Raw genomic sequence first — 13,594 nt, 5'->3', positions numbered from 1 at the left:
ATTTATACCCCGCCCATCTGGCTGGGCCTCCCCAGCCACTCTGGGCGGCTTCCAAAAGAATATTAATACTGTGATACATCAAACATTAAAAGCATCCCTAAACAGGACTGCCTTCAGATGTCTTCTAAAAGTCTGGTAGTTGTTGTTCTCTTTGACATCTGATGGGAGGGCGTTCCACAGGGAGGGCGCCACTACTGAGAAGGCCCTCTGCCTGGTTCCCTGTAACTTGGCTTCTTGCAGTGAGGGAACGCCAGAAGGCCCTCGGTGCTGGACCTCAGTGTCCGGGTAGAACGATGAGGGTGGAGACGCTCCTTCAGGTATACTGGACCGAGGCCGTTTAGGGCTTTAAAGGTCAGCACCAACACTTTGAATTGTGCTCGGAAACGTACTGGGAGCCAATGTAGGTCTTTCAAGACCGGTGTTATATGGTCTCGGCGGCCGCTCCCAGTCACCAGTCTGGCTGCCGCGTTCTGGATTAGTTGTAGTTTCCGGGTCACCTTCAAAGGTAGCCCCACGTAGAGCGCATTGCAGTAGTCCAAGCGGGAGATAACCAGAGCATGCACCACTGGTGAGGCAGTCCGCAGGCAGATTGGGTCTCAGCCTGTGTACCAGATGCAGCTGGTACACAGCTGCCCTGGACACAGATTTAACCTGTGCCTCCATGGACAGCTGTGAGTCCAAAATGACTCCCAGGCTGCGCAGCTGGTCCTTCAGGGGCACAGTTACCCCATTCAGGACCAGGGAATCCTCCACACCTGCCCGCCTCCTGTCCCCCAGAAACAGTACTTCTGTCTTGTCAGGATTCAACCTCAATCTGTTAGCCGCCATCCATCCTCCAACCGCCTCCAGACACTCACACAGGACCATCACCGCCTTCACTGGTTCTGATTTGAAAGAGAGGTAGAGAGGTAGAGCTGGGTATCATCCGCATACTGATGAACACCCAGCCCAAACCCCCTGATGATCTCTCCCAGCGGCTGCATGTAGATGTTGAAAAGCATGGGGGAGAGGACAGAATCCTGAGGCACCCCACAAGTGAGAGCCCAGGGGTCTGAACACTCATCCCCCCCCACCACTTTCTGAACACGGCCCAGGAGGAAGGAGCGGAACCACTGTACGACAGTGCCCCCAGCTCCCAGCCCCTCTAGACGGTCCAGAAGGATGTTATGGTCAATGGTATCAAACGCCGCTGAGAGATCCAGCAGAACTAGGAAACAGCTCTCACCTTTGTCCCTAGCCCGCCGGAGATCATCAACCAGTGCGACCAAGGCAGTTTCAGTCCCGTGATGAGGCCTGAATCCCAACTGGAAGGGATCCAAATGGTCCGCTTCTTCCAGGCGTGCCTGGAGTTGTTCAGCAACCACCCGCTCAATCACCTTGCCCAAGAATGGAAGATTTGAGACTGGGCGATAGTTGGCCATCGTGGCCGCATCTAAAGATGGTTTTTTAATAAGCAGTTTAATAACCGCCTCTTTCAGCGGGTCTGGGAAGTCTCCCTCACGGACGGAAGAATTCACCACCCCACGAAGCTTTTATAAGCCAGGATGGGCAAGGATCAAGGAGACAGGTGGTTGGTTTCACTCGTCCAAGCAGCCTGTCCATATCCTCGGAGGTAACAGATTGGAATTTATCCCACGCAATTTGACTAGACAGGACATATAATGATATTCAATTAAAAAGCAACTCGTCTTTTCAGTAATAGGAACAGCTGTAGCACAAACACCATACACGCTTGTGATTGTACCTGCAGTTATATTCCATATGTATACACTGATTCTTTGGATTGCAGCACCCAGTTGCAGACTTCATACTTGCTATTCTGAATGTGTTTGTATCAATACAGTAGGTTGGAGTACCTTGGGCAATAAATTTCATGGAGAGCAGGTATTTAGTTAAGAGTCCAAGAGTGATCCTAATACAGTACAGTTCTGATTCAAAGTATCCCAAGACAACTGGAGTACAAAGCTCAGATCTAGAGCTCTGCCTCTAACAGGAGAAAAATTTCACAAAACTGGCAGGTCAACTGTCCAATCACAACAGAGAAAGTCTAGAACAGCCCAAAACAATGCTCGCCAATCACAATTTAGGTAGCTAACAGGCACCTTTCCCCCGCCCCATACATATGTTTAGGCAACTCACCATCATATAAGGATCATCCACAATAGGATAAATGTAATCTGTTGTCTGGACCAAAGATAGGCCTCCATGTCTTAAAGGAATAACACAAGTGTCCATTCCAATTCCTGTAAAGACAGTGGCAGTTAATTACCAACTAATAAAAGTCATTTCCTAGGATTTCTCAAAGTATATTCTATCCTTGCCCACCCCACTCACCCAAAGACTCCTTACACACCAATGAAATTCAAAAGGAAGCAACAGCTAGTGAGGTTTGGGGAGATACATCAGTCTGTTTCTCCTCATTAAACATCAGTCCGACAACCCTAGTCTTTAAAACAGGGGTCAGCAATGTTTTTTGAGGCCGGTCCAGTCCACTCACTGGCAGACCTCTCGGGTGGGCCGGAGCATGCACGCCCGTGCGCTCAAGCTATTTCCAGTGCACTTCTGGGGTGGAGGAGTGGCCGTGTGCATACGCTATTTCCAGCACGCTTCCGACCCGGAAGTCGGTCACCGTGGCGAGAAAAAAAATGGTGCTGCGGGAAAAAAAGCACAGAATCCCCATGCCGATCCACAGAACAGCCGTGGGCCGGTTCCAGGAAGCTCATGGGCTAGAACCAGCCCATGGGCCTTAGGTTGCTGAACTCTGCTTTAAAACATGTCTGCCTACAGAAAACAACTGACAGACACACAAGCTGATTAGGACAAAATAATGATAGCAGATCTGCACATTAGCCAGCAGCCATTCATGAGGTTCAGTCTCCTCCTGTGGTGTGCAGCCTTATGAAAACTGCCTGACCATCCAATTGCTGCAGAACCTAAGAGCTTTTTACCATCTCTCTTGCAAAAATACAGCGGCCTTCTCTGACGGATAAGAACCTGGTAGATGAAAAGCTGCCATCTATACTTTTGATTTAACAAAGGGAGGGAGGGAGGGAGCAATGTGCGATGCATGAGATTGGCCCTTTGAATTTAGACATTAAGAGCTTTCATAGAAACTTGTAGTTGAACTTGTAGTCAGGAACAAATGACATGGGTGCTCTGGTACTTCCTTGGCTTCAACCATATAATTTAGGGTGAATCTCCCACAGAACTTATAGATTCCCCCATGACCTCCAAGATAAAGCACTCTCAATATGCATTTATTAGACCCTTGATTAGCAAATAGTTTTATAAGAAGACCACTTTGAAGCAACGGAAATGGGAGGTAGTAGACCAAGTCTCCTGCACTGTTCAGAAAGGTTTTCCATACATCTCTCAACTTTAAAGACCAAATGATACCAGGACTTGGGACCTCTTTCTAACCCCTATGTTCCATTTCCCCCTTGATCTTTCTTAAAGCTTAGAGATTCTTTTGCAGTGTTCTGAGCAAGAGTCTTTTCAGATTGCCATCCACTGGACTCACAAACAAGTTTATGGCAAGATTTGATAAGAGATCATCTGTTCTGGGAAGAAGGAAAACAGGGTAATTTTTGTTATACTGTATTTATAATTTGTTGAAAATCAAAATTTCAATAAAATTTCACAGAAATGCACAATGCCACGCATGAATCAGGTTCTGCTGTACCTACACCATCAATGGGGTACTTGGAAAAAAGTTAAACCTGGTGCCACACACTCCCAGCTTAACTCTCTTTGTAGACCAAAGGAGCAGTGGCACAAAGATATGCCTGACTCCCCACCCAAGTCATAGAAACATAGAACTGTAGGAGTTGGAAGCGTCCCCAGGGCAATCAAGTCTGACTCCCTGCAACGCAGGAATCTCTACTAATGACTTATGGCCATTCCAGTTCATAGCTAGGAGGGAAATTTGTGAACTATGCTATTTTTTTCTGGCCAGTACCACTCTTGGGCTTGCCTCATCATGCCCTGCTTGCAGCAGAGTAACAGAACCAAGTGCATCAAGCCAAGCATTCTGCTTCTGCAATAGTGAAATCAGGCGTTTGAAGAAAACCCACAAGCATGAAGGTAATAACTCTCTCCTGCTGTTGAAACTGAGATTAAGCAACATAATCCTTAGGAATACAGTGGTACCTCTAGTTACGAACTTAATGCGTTCTGGAGGTCCGTTCTTAACCTGAAACCGTTCTTAACATGAGGCACACTTTCACTAATGGGGCCTCCCGCTGCCGCCGTGTGACTTCCGCTCGCAAAGTTTGCAAGCAGGAGCATCTACTTCCGGGCTAACGGAGCTCATTAACTGAAGCGTTCATAAGGAGTACGGTACGTAACCCGAGGTTCCACTGTACTTGGTATTCCTTTATTCAGCACATAAACCATGACCATCCAAATAATCCACCAGCCACACATGGACGGCCTTCTAACATTACCTATGAACTGGAAAAAGAAATATGATACGATACCAAAAAAAGTAAAACAACAGACAAGCAAACAACAATATGTCTGTCTTGATTACCTGACATGTTTAGGGAGGGTTAACAGGTTCTTGTTACTCTTCTTCATGTAAAAAATGTAATGTACAAGTACAATACTTTGGAATCCAAGGTATGCAATATATGCTTGCATTTTGGAAAATCATGATTTAAAAAACAACAATATATTGCTATAGATTCAGGTAGGTAGCCGTGTTGGTCTGATGCAGCAGAAAAAAATAAAATAAAAAATTGTCCAGTAGCACCTTAGAGCAGTGTTTCCCAACCTTTTTTGGGCAAAGGCACACTTGTTTCATGAAAAAAATCTCGAGGCACACCACCATGCCAGATGGGGAAAGGTCACTTTTTACTTATGTAAAAAAAAATAAAAAAATAGTAACAGCATAGAAGGTAATGGTAGATGACTGTTAGGGTCTCCCCCCAAATGCAGAATTCTATTAATATCTTCCTTAGCGAGCCGCGTTAACCCCTGTAATGCTTTCTATAGAGTAAGCATAGGGGACACTGGGGGATGTGGAACCAAGGGGGCAGTGGGCCAAAAGAGTTCGGGATCTACTGCTTTAAACAGAAATAAGAGCCAGTGGGTTCTTCCTTTTTTAAAGTATCGTTTCAGCGGGGACAGCAGTCCGGATTTCCAAAAAGCGGCGCTTTTTTGCGTCTGAGCAAAGAAGAGAGAGAGGGGAAAAAAGAGAGATTGATTTGTGGCTGCGCAAAGGGGGGAGGAGCCCAGGAGTAAAAGTAGGAAGGACGAAGGGAGGGGAAAGGAAAGTTAATAGAAGGAAAGGCGGGTGGGAGAGAAAGAGAAAGAAAGAGGGAAGGAAGGGGGGAAGAGAAGTGGAAAGGAGGGAGACCGAGGCGGGGGAGAAGCGTCTGGAGAGTTGCTCCAAAGTTTGGGGGGCCGCGGGGGTGGGCGCGCGTCCCAGGAGGCGGAGGCCAGCCCGGGCTGGGAGCCGCGCCGCGGCCCGGGGGCGGTAGGCGGACCGCGGCTCCTAGGATGTGGAAAGGGGACGGTGGCGCAGGGGGAGGAGACCCGCATGGCTAGGGCAGCGCGCAGGGGGAGGGGAGCGGGCTGGAGGCGGGCGAGGGGGGCCGCGATCCCGCGCGCTGCGAACATGGCCTCCTTCCCCACGGGCCCCGCCGAGCCCCCCGGCCGGGGAGGACGGCGCGCCCCCGTCGCCGGAGGAGAGCAGAGGCAGGAGGACGAAGGCGCTGCCGAGGAGGCGCGCCAACTTCTGCCAACTTCGGCGCCCGCCCCGTCGCCGCAGGCTCCTCCCGGCCGAGAGCCAGAGGACGGCGGCGGAGCAGGAGGAGGAGGATCGGGTTTGGTGACGGCTGCTGCGTCCTCTCCAAGCGCGAGGCTGGCCTCCGCCGCGCCTGATCCTCCGCGCTCGCCGCGCTTCTCGGCGGAGCAGGTCTCGTGCATGTGCGAGGCGCTGCTGCAGGCGGGTGACCCCGGCCAGCTGGGCCGCTTCCTGGGCTCGCTGCCGCCCGACGCCGAGGCGCCGTGACTGGAGGCACAGGTGGGCGAGAGCCTGGCCAAGGCGACTTCGCCGAGCTCTACCGCCTGGTGCAGAGCCGGCGATGGGATGTGGGAGGGAGCTCGCTCGCCGCCCCGCGTGTGCCTATGTGGGGCACGTTACAGCCCTGTGACATCAGCGCCACGCAGGCAGGCAGACGGCGAGAGCCCCACGCTGGGCGGCCTCTCGCCGCCGCCGCCCCGCCTCTCGCCGCCCGACTCGCCCGCCTCCCTCCCACGGCACACCAGGCAACGTCTCGCGGCACACTAGTGTGCCGCGGAACACCGGTTGGGAAACACTGCCTTAGAGACCAACTAAGTTTGTTCTTGGTATGAGCGTTTGTGTGCATGCACACTTCTTTAGATACTATGAAGAAGTGTGCATGCACATGAAAACTCATACCAAGAACAAACTTAGTTGGTCTCTAAGGTGCTACTGGACAATTTTTTAAATTTTTTATATATTGCTATATAACCCATGACTAAAAATCATGAGTTTATCTTATCCCCTTTCAGAGTTAACTATTCTAGTAATCACCACATCTTGCAGCATCAAATTTCATAAATTAATTGTGCACTGTGTAAAGTATCTTCTATCCTGAATCTCCTAAAGATTAGTTTCACCGAATGGCCCCAAATTCTATTTTTATGTCAGGGTTTTCAGTGAGCTGTCCACCTCAATACAAATATCTCTTTCCTGATTGGTTACTACTAGTTCATATCCCATCAGTGTGCATGTGAATTTAGGAGTTTTTGTTCCAATGTGCAAGACTTTACAGTTATTTATACTGAACTGCATTTGCCATTTTGCTGCTCCTTCACCCAATTTGGAGACACTCTTTTGATTTCGTCCATCCTTGGTCACCTCACTGCTCATGCCTAACCCCAGATCATTTATGAACATGCGAAAAAGAATCAGTTTCAATATAGATCCTTGGGGAACCAAGTTATGTGCCCCCCTTGTGAAAACTATATTCATTCCTGTGGTCTACTTTCTCTTTTTTAGCCAGCTACAAATTCGTAAGATGCCGGCCCTCTAATCCCATTGTGCCAAATTTACTTAAATTCCCTCAACAAAGGCTTTTATCAATAGCTTTTCAAACATTCAAGTATACATAGATTACTGGATCACTCTTATCCACATACCTGTTGACACTCTCAAAGAACTCTAAAACATGAGTGCTTTCTTAGTAAGAAGCAAGGCTTGGAATGCCTGAGTGATCCAGCCATGTAAAGTATTGAATGCCCCCCCCCCAAACCTATTTGGGAGGGGGTGGGGTAAGGGGTTTGCTTTGTTTTTATTATGTATTTTGTGTAAAAACATCTTATATTTTATGCTGTGAACAACCCTGAGATCTACAGATGAAGTGTGTTATAAAAATTTAATAAATAACAACAACTGGCCTCTGAACATTCTGTGTGGTGGTAGCAGTAGTAAGTGCACCAGCGAAGTAGGAAAGAATAGTACAGGCTTGGTACAACGTGGAACTATTTGTAGGCCTTCCTTTCAGCATCACTCAGATAGGGTGGGTTCGGGGGGGGGGGAATCAAGAAGTGAGCAGGGGCCAGTTGTGCCCCAGACGCTGCCAGTTGGCCATTGCTACAACAGGATTATGGCTATAGTCCAGTTAACCCAAAGGACAATGGTGATATTTGTTGATTCAAATCATTAGCTTTCCAAATTTGCTTTTGCATGTATACTTAAATCTCAGTCAATGAAAATGTTGGTGCTCCCATTCTGAAATTTATCACATAACATGGCCATGTTCTGAAAATTAAAAAGTGAAATACTCAGGAACCAAAGATTAAAAGGAATATAAAACGTACTCTTTGGCAGAAAAAGCACACATTTTTGTTTTTGTAGTCTACCATCCTTTTTTCACCAACTTAGAAGCATTATGAGGAGCTGCAGAAGGGGATCATATTACATGGAAGTGAAGCATGAAACACAAGTCACAGGGCCCTCTCTAGATCTGGGCTGCAAAATGGGGCTAGGGCTTGTTTTGGCCATGCAGTTCCAAAGCACTCTGAGCACCTCAGAAATGGTGAGCCAAGCTGATAAGTCGCCAACCTTTCATCCTGGAGCTGTAGTAGTAGTCTGAGGCTTGTAATTATGGCACAACACATTTGTCGACTTTGTGGGGAAACCAGTCTTTAAAAATCAAGAAAGAAATGGTCATGTGGAAGAGGTGGGTGAATTTGGGTACATTAACGTTAGACCAGTTGATAAACGAAGAGGATGAATTTTATACATATTCCATCTTAAGAGACAAATACAGATTACCTACAAATTCTCACTGGCAATATCTCCAGACAAAACACTTGCTAACCACCATCTACAGACCAGGAGCTTTTACAGCCTCAGAGACCCCAGAAATATTGAAGCAGCTGATTAATTCTTACACAACAACAGAAACGGCCATCAACATATATAAATATTTGTTATCAGCTAACCATTTTGATATACAGGTATTGAGGGAGGGTTGGAATAAAGAATTAGAGATATCCATTTCAACCACACAGTGGGAAACTGTTTTAACTGGTATAACAAGGGTGTCTCTGGATCTTAAATTGAGGCTCACACAACAAATAATAATATTTAGAATATATTGGAGCCCATTACGTTTGTTTAAAAGAAGGGCTGTTAGAGATGCAATAGGGATAATGCTTCTCTAAAACATATGTTTTTTCACTGTCCTACATTGAAAGGTTTTTAGCAGAAGGTAACAAACCATCAACAGAAATGTATGGAACAACCTTACATTAACAGAGCAAAATATCCTATTGAATTATATACCCAGCACATGGAACCTTACAAAAGGACTATTTGAGTGGACTCTCCATGCCCTTACCACAGAAAAAGACTGATGGGGGGGAAATGTGGCTCCCTTCTACGAGTGGATTGAAGACTTGTACAAACTCGCAACATATAAACGCAGACTTGCCACTGTAATAATAATTTTAAGGTCTTATATATGTAATAAATGTTCATAAATGTACCAAGAAAAATGTACAAACCACATGTCTGAAGCAGCACAGGAGGACAGCCCTGAAACACTTCAGGTTACAGATTCCACTAACCCAGAAATAGTGCTTCAGGTTAAGAACTTTGCTTCAGGATGAGAACAGAAATCATGCTCCAGTGGCGCAGCGGCAGCAGGAGGCCCCATTAGCTAAAGTGATGCTTCAGGTTAAGAGCAGTTTCAGGTTAAGAACAGACCTCCAGAACGAATTAAGTACGTAACCAGAGGTACCAATGTACTGTAATAGGTTAAGATCTGGTGAAGTACAATAACAACCTATGTAAAATACAGTGGTACCTCGGTTTTCGAACATAATCTGTTCTGGAAGGCCATATGAGTTCCAAAACATTCGAAAACTCAAAACAGAAGCCTCAAAACAGAAAACTCAATATGGAAGCCACATTTCCGGTTCAACTTCTGAGACTAGTTTGAAAACCAAAGCATTTACTTCTGGGTTTACAGCATTCGAGTTCCCGAAATGTTCGTCAATGGAGATGTTCGGAAACCGAGGTACCACTGTATATAGTTTTGGGTCCCCCTTCCCCCCTTTGTTTTCCCTTCTACACAGGTTGTTTCTCTTTCTTGTTTGTGTCTCACCATGTCTGGTGCACATATTTATGTACTTTTTGAACTTTCAATAAAGATTTTTTAAATAAATAAATGGTACACCACCATAATTATTCTGGAGTTACAGGATAAGAATCAGTAATAGTCTTGATTTTATTTTTAAAATTATGCTCTGCCTTCACTCACATACATCTAAGGGAAGTTATATACAAAACTTAAACAATAAGAATAAATGTAAAAACCCTTTAAACAACTTGTATTTTACAGTTTGAGCATCTCTGCTTCAAGTTTTACTTGTGTTTCTGTTTTTTAATTAATGTGTTATAATTTTCATTCTTTTGTACTGTATCTTAATGTTGCTGCTGTTGTTTTGCATTGGGAGCAGCCCAGAAAATTTGTCATGGGGCAACTGTGATGGGGTGACTATACAGATGCAGTAAATAAATACACCATTAACTAATATCTGACTGGTCAGAATTGACCAAACATTTCTGATTGGTGAAATAACCAACCTTGTACACACACATACAGTACAATATTTTTCCTTATTCTCCAACACATGATACAACCATTAAATATCATTGAAGAACTACTGCTTACCCAATCTAGGCATAACAGCTCCCAAAAACTGTTCATCTTCCTGGAAGTGATTTTCTTGTAGAGATTCAAGCAATTTCTGTAAAATGTCCTGAGGCACTTTACAGCCAGTGCCTTTAAGTTCAGTGAATCTTGTTAGCCGAAAGCTCTTGTCAAGTTCATAACTTTCTGGGTTAAAGGACTCCCGGACAGACATGATTCACACAGTAAGTACCAGAAGCTTTTTCTCTTCTTCAGGATATTTGTTGGTATGCTTTCGTGGTAATTATCCTAGTTTGCAGAAAGAAGTATTAATACAATATAGACTTTCCAGGCTTGTTATGAAGAATAGTTTTAGATCTATCTATCTATCTATCTATCTATCTATCTTTTCCCTTCTATCTAAAAATCTGAGCTGCAACCATACACGCCTCCTTCACTAAGGCTACCAGCTCTTGACATTTTTTAAAAAATAGGCAACATTCATTTTTGCATATAAAGCCCCTGCACAATTACTTTCTTGCAAGTTCTGTAGCAGGGGATGGATCTAAAACTACCCACCCTCCTTAGGTCACTTTGACAAGTAGCAAGGGAACATCTACCATGGTTGAATTCAATTTATGTCTCTAATGACATGCCAAACATGAGTTTGGAAGTGCTGTGCTGAGCCAACTGGACCGAATTCAGTGCGTAATAGTAGCATATATGTGATCTTGCTACAGGCTTACAGAAAACCAGGTCTTTAAAGGTCGGCTATGTTTATAGCAAATTGACCTGTGTCACACCCAAGATGTCCCACTTTGCTCCACCCTTAGGTGCATACGCTCCAACATTTCCCAAGAAGAAATTGGGACATCCCCACACACCATCCTGCTGCTGCTGCCTGCTCACTCTCCCCACTGTTGCCTAAGCGTCCACCTGCTGCCACACAGAGAAGGGCCACTGACAATACTTCCAGAAGTGGCACCATTCTTCCAGAAGCTGTGGCCCACCTCGTATGTGTGTGGCAAGTGGTGGCCAGCGAAGGTGCGGAACCAAGAGAGCATGAAACAAAAAGACACACATATTTTGATTCTGCGCTCTTTGGGTCACCCAGGAAAAAAATGGGACATTTGTGCGGTATGGAGGAGATAAACATTGGCTGGATCTAGACACATCAAAAAAGTGATTCAGCTAAACCTGCTGTAAACTTTATAAAGGGAAAGTCTGCTAGTGAAAGATGGGACTCCACAGTGTCATGGTGTTATAATGCATATAAAGCATTTTTTCTTTACTAATGTAGCTGAGTTCATTATGTCTGAAGCACAGTCCAAGCAAAGTTAAGCACCTATGACACTACGAAACTAAAACAGTAACATCAACAAATCAGTTTCAGTGGGAACTGTGCCCACGGTATTTAATAGGCAGTAAAAAGTTACGGATTCCTCTACATTTCCTATTAACAATTGAACTTTAACACACAAAACAGTAGCTTTCTCCTCATTCTGTTCCCCCAAACAGGTGTCAATCTCCTGAAGCAGGGCTGGGGAGCCTGTGGCCCTCCAGATGTTGTTGGACAACAAACTTCCACAATCCCTGGCCACGCTAGTTGGGGTTGTTGGGAGTCCAACAATGCTGGGGGAGAAGGCATAGGGAGCTCCCCACCCATCCTATAAACCATTGTTTGAATGACAGACACCTATTTTCCCCATGGGAAACTAAGCCTTATAAGCCATACAAAGAGTCGGGAGTACTTAATGCAGCTACCTATATAATTAAAAGCTGCAACATTCTGAATCTTGACTGAACGTTTTTTTCTGTTTTCTGAAATGAGGAAAGAAGACTGCAGAGCTGTCCCAAACAACTACAGTGTCCACAACACCATACTTTATCCACTTTAGAACAATTTCTTGCAAGTTTGTTTTGTAACTTTGAGAACACACGAGTTAGAATTAAAGTGCTGCATGAAGTCTGTCCAGAGTGGCACCGGAAAAGACCAAGCTCCCAGTTTCCATTAGTTCAAAAATCAAGACTGCTCCACGAATTTAACCTTTGCTTCACCGTGGATCTGGCAAACGAGCACAGAGGGTCGCGGGTTCAAGCCCCACGTTGAGCAAGAGACTCCTGCCCCGCCAGGGCTCGGGCCAGGGGACTCTCCCCCCTTCCGAGGTTCTGCGCGGGGACAGACATTGCAGGCCGACACGCCTATCCGGAAGGAAACCCGGCCACGTGCGGAAAGGGCTGGCAACCATGCCTGGCCCGGGGAGCCCAGAGGGCGACTCTGCCCCCCCCCCGGCTCTCGCCCGCCCGCCCTTCGCGACGGGCCGCTTCCCGCCTCCCGCTCTGCCCGAAGCGGCCCCTGGGCGAGCAGAACCGGGGGTCCTCTGGGAGGCCCCCCCCCCGCCCTGCGCCGCGCCTCGAGAGGGGGCAGCTGGAAGAGGTGGAGGGGGCGTCGGGCGCGCGCCTCGAGGAAGAGGAGCCTTAACCCTTTCGCGGGCGGCTTTAAAGGCATTTCGGAGGCGGGGGAGGCGCGGCGGGGAGCGAAGGCCGGGGGCGCCGGGGGGGCTTCTCCGAAGGGAAGGGGGGCGCGGCGGGCTCCACGCGGCCCCCTCTTTCTCCTCTCAGGGAAAAATGTCGGCGGGCGGAAAGTTTAACCCCTTCGCCGCCCTCGCGCAGCTCCCCTCCTCCGCAGACTCCGCTCTGGCCCACAGCGGCGGCCCTAAAGCCAGCCTCCGCCGCCGCCGCCCGCCCGCCCCTCTCTGCCTGGGCCGCCGCCGCGCCCCTCCGGCCGGCGCAGCGGCCTCTCCTTCCTGCGCAGCCCCCGCAGCTTGGCGGCTGAGGGCAGGGCCGCGTTCCCCTTTAAGCCCGCCCAGGCCGCCCTCTTACCGCGTCTCCCCGGCTGCTGCTCCTCGCCCGCCCGCCGCCCGCGAACGGGACTCCCCTCCGCCGCCTCCTCGCCCCCCAGCCCAGCCAGCCAGTCCCACAATGCACCGGGCGTCTGGCCGGCCCGGCTCACGCGCTCGCTCTCTCTCTCTGGCAGGGCAGGCGACTCGGCCGCGGCAGCGAGAGGGTTAAGCCACCCCCCTTTTCCCGCGTTTCCTCTCGGCTCCTGCAACGGCCGCTCCGGCCCCGCCCGCCAGGGACCCGGGAGGGAGGGGCCAGCAGCCCGCGCCGCTACCTGCCTTTAAGGGGAGGAGGGAGCCTGGCGCTCCGCCTGCGCCGGAGGCAGGCCCCGCCCCTCGGAGCCCCCCCCCCCCGTGGCTGAGGGGAACTGGAGGGGCTGCCCTCCCCCCCCCCGAGTTCACCCCAAAGTGCGCCAAGAGGGCGAGGGGCTCCGGGGAGGAAGGGCTTTGTGGGCCGACTCGCCTGTCTTTCCCCCCAGGATGCCTCTCTCCAGCCGCCCTGTGGGCAGACATTAGAGTCCA

General features: G+C 48.3%; 1 protein-coding gene across 4 annotated transcripts in view; it reads right to left on the bottom strand.

Moving 5' to 3' along the window:
- The window catches only part of SEPHS1 (selenophosphate synthetase 1), a 32,035-nt gene extending 18,691 nt beyond the window's left edge, over nucleotides 1-13,344 (bottom strand). Inside the window, exons 1-3 of one of the 4 annotated variants that reach the window (XM_083464219.1) lie at nucleotides 13,161-13,344; nucleotides 10,215-10,481; nucleotides 2,140-2,243 (exon numbers count right to left, since the gene is read on the bottom strand). In XM_083464219.1, coding sequence (XP_083320345.1) covers nucleotides 2,140-2,243; nucleotides 10,215-10,407 — 297 coding nt within the window. In that variant the 5' untranslated portion in view covers nucleotides 10,408-10,481; nucleotides 13,161-13,344. Of the gene's footprint in view, nucleotides 1-2,139; nucleotides 2,244-10,214; nucleotides 10,482-11,936; nucleotides 12,781-13,055 lie in introns of those variants that run through there. The other 3 variants (XM_083464217.1, XM_083464218.1, XM_083464220.1) reach the window with 3 other exon arrangements.
- Nucleotides 13,345-13,594: the final 250 nt, after the last annotated feature.

Source organism: Podarcis liolepis (assembly GCF_965112155.1).
Source record: "Podarcis liolepis genome assembly, chromosome: 10".
NCBI classification, from domain to species: Eukaryota; Metazoa; Chordata; class Lepidosauria; order Squamata; family Lacertidae; genus Podarcis; species Podarcis liolepis.
Note: the sequence above shows the minus strand (reverse complement) of the source record. Positions and strands in the feature narration are given on the sequence as shown.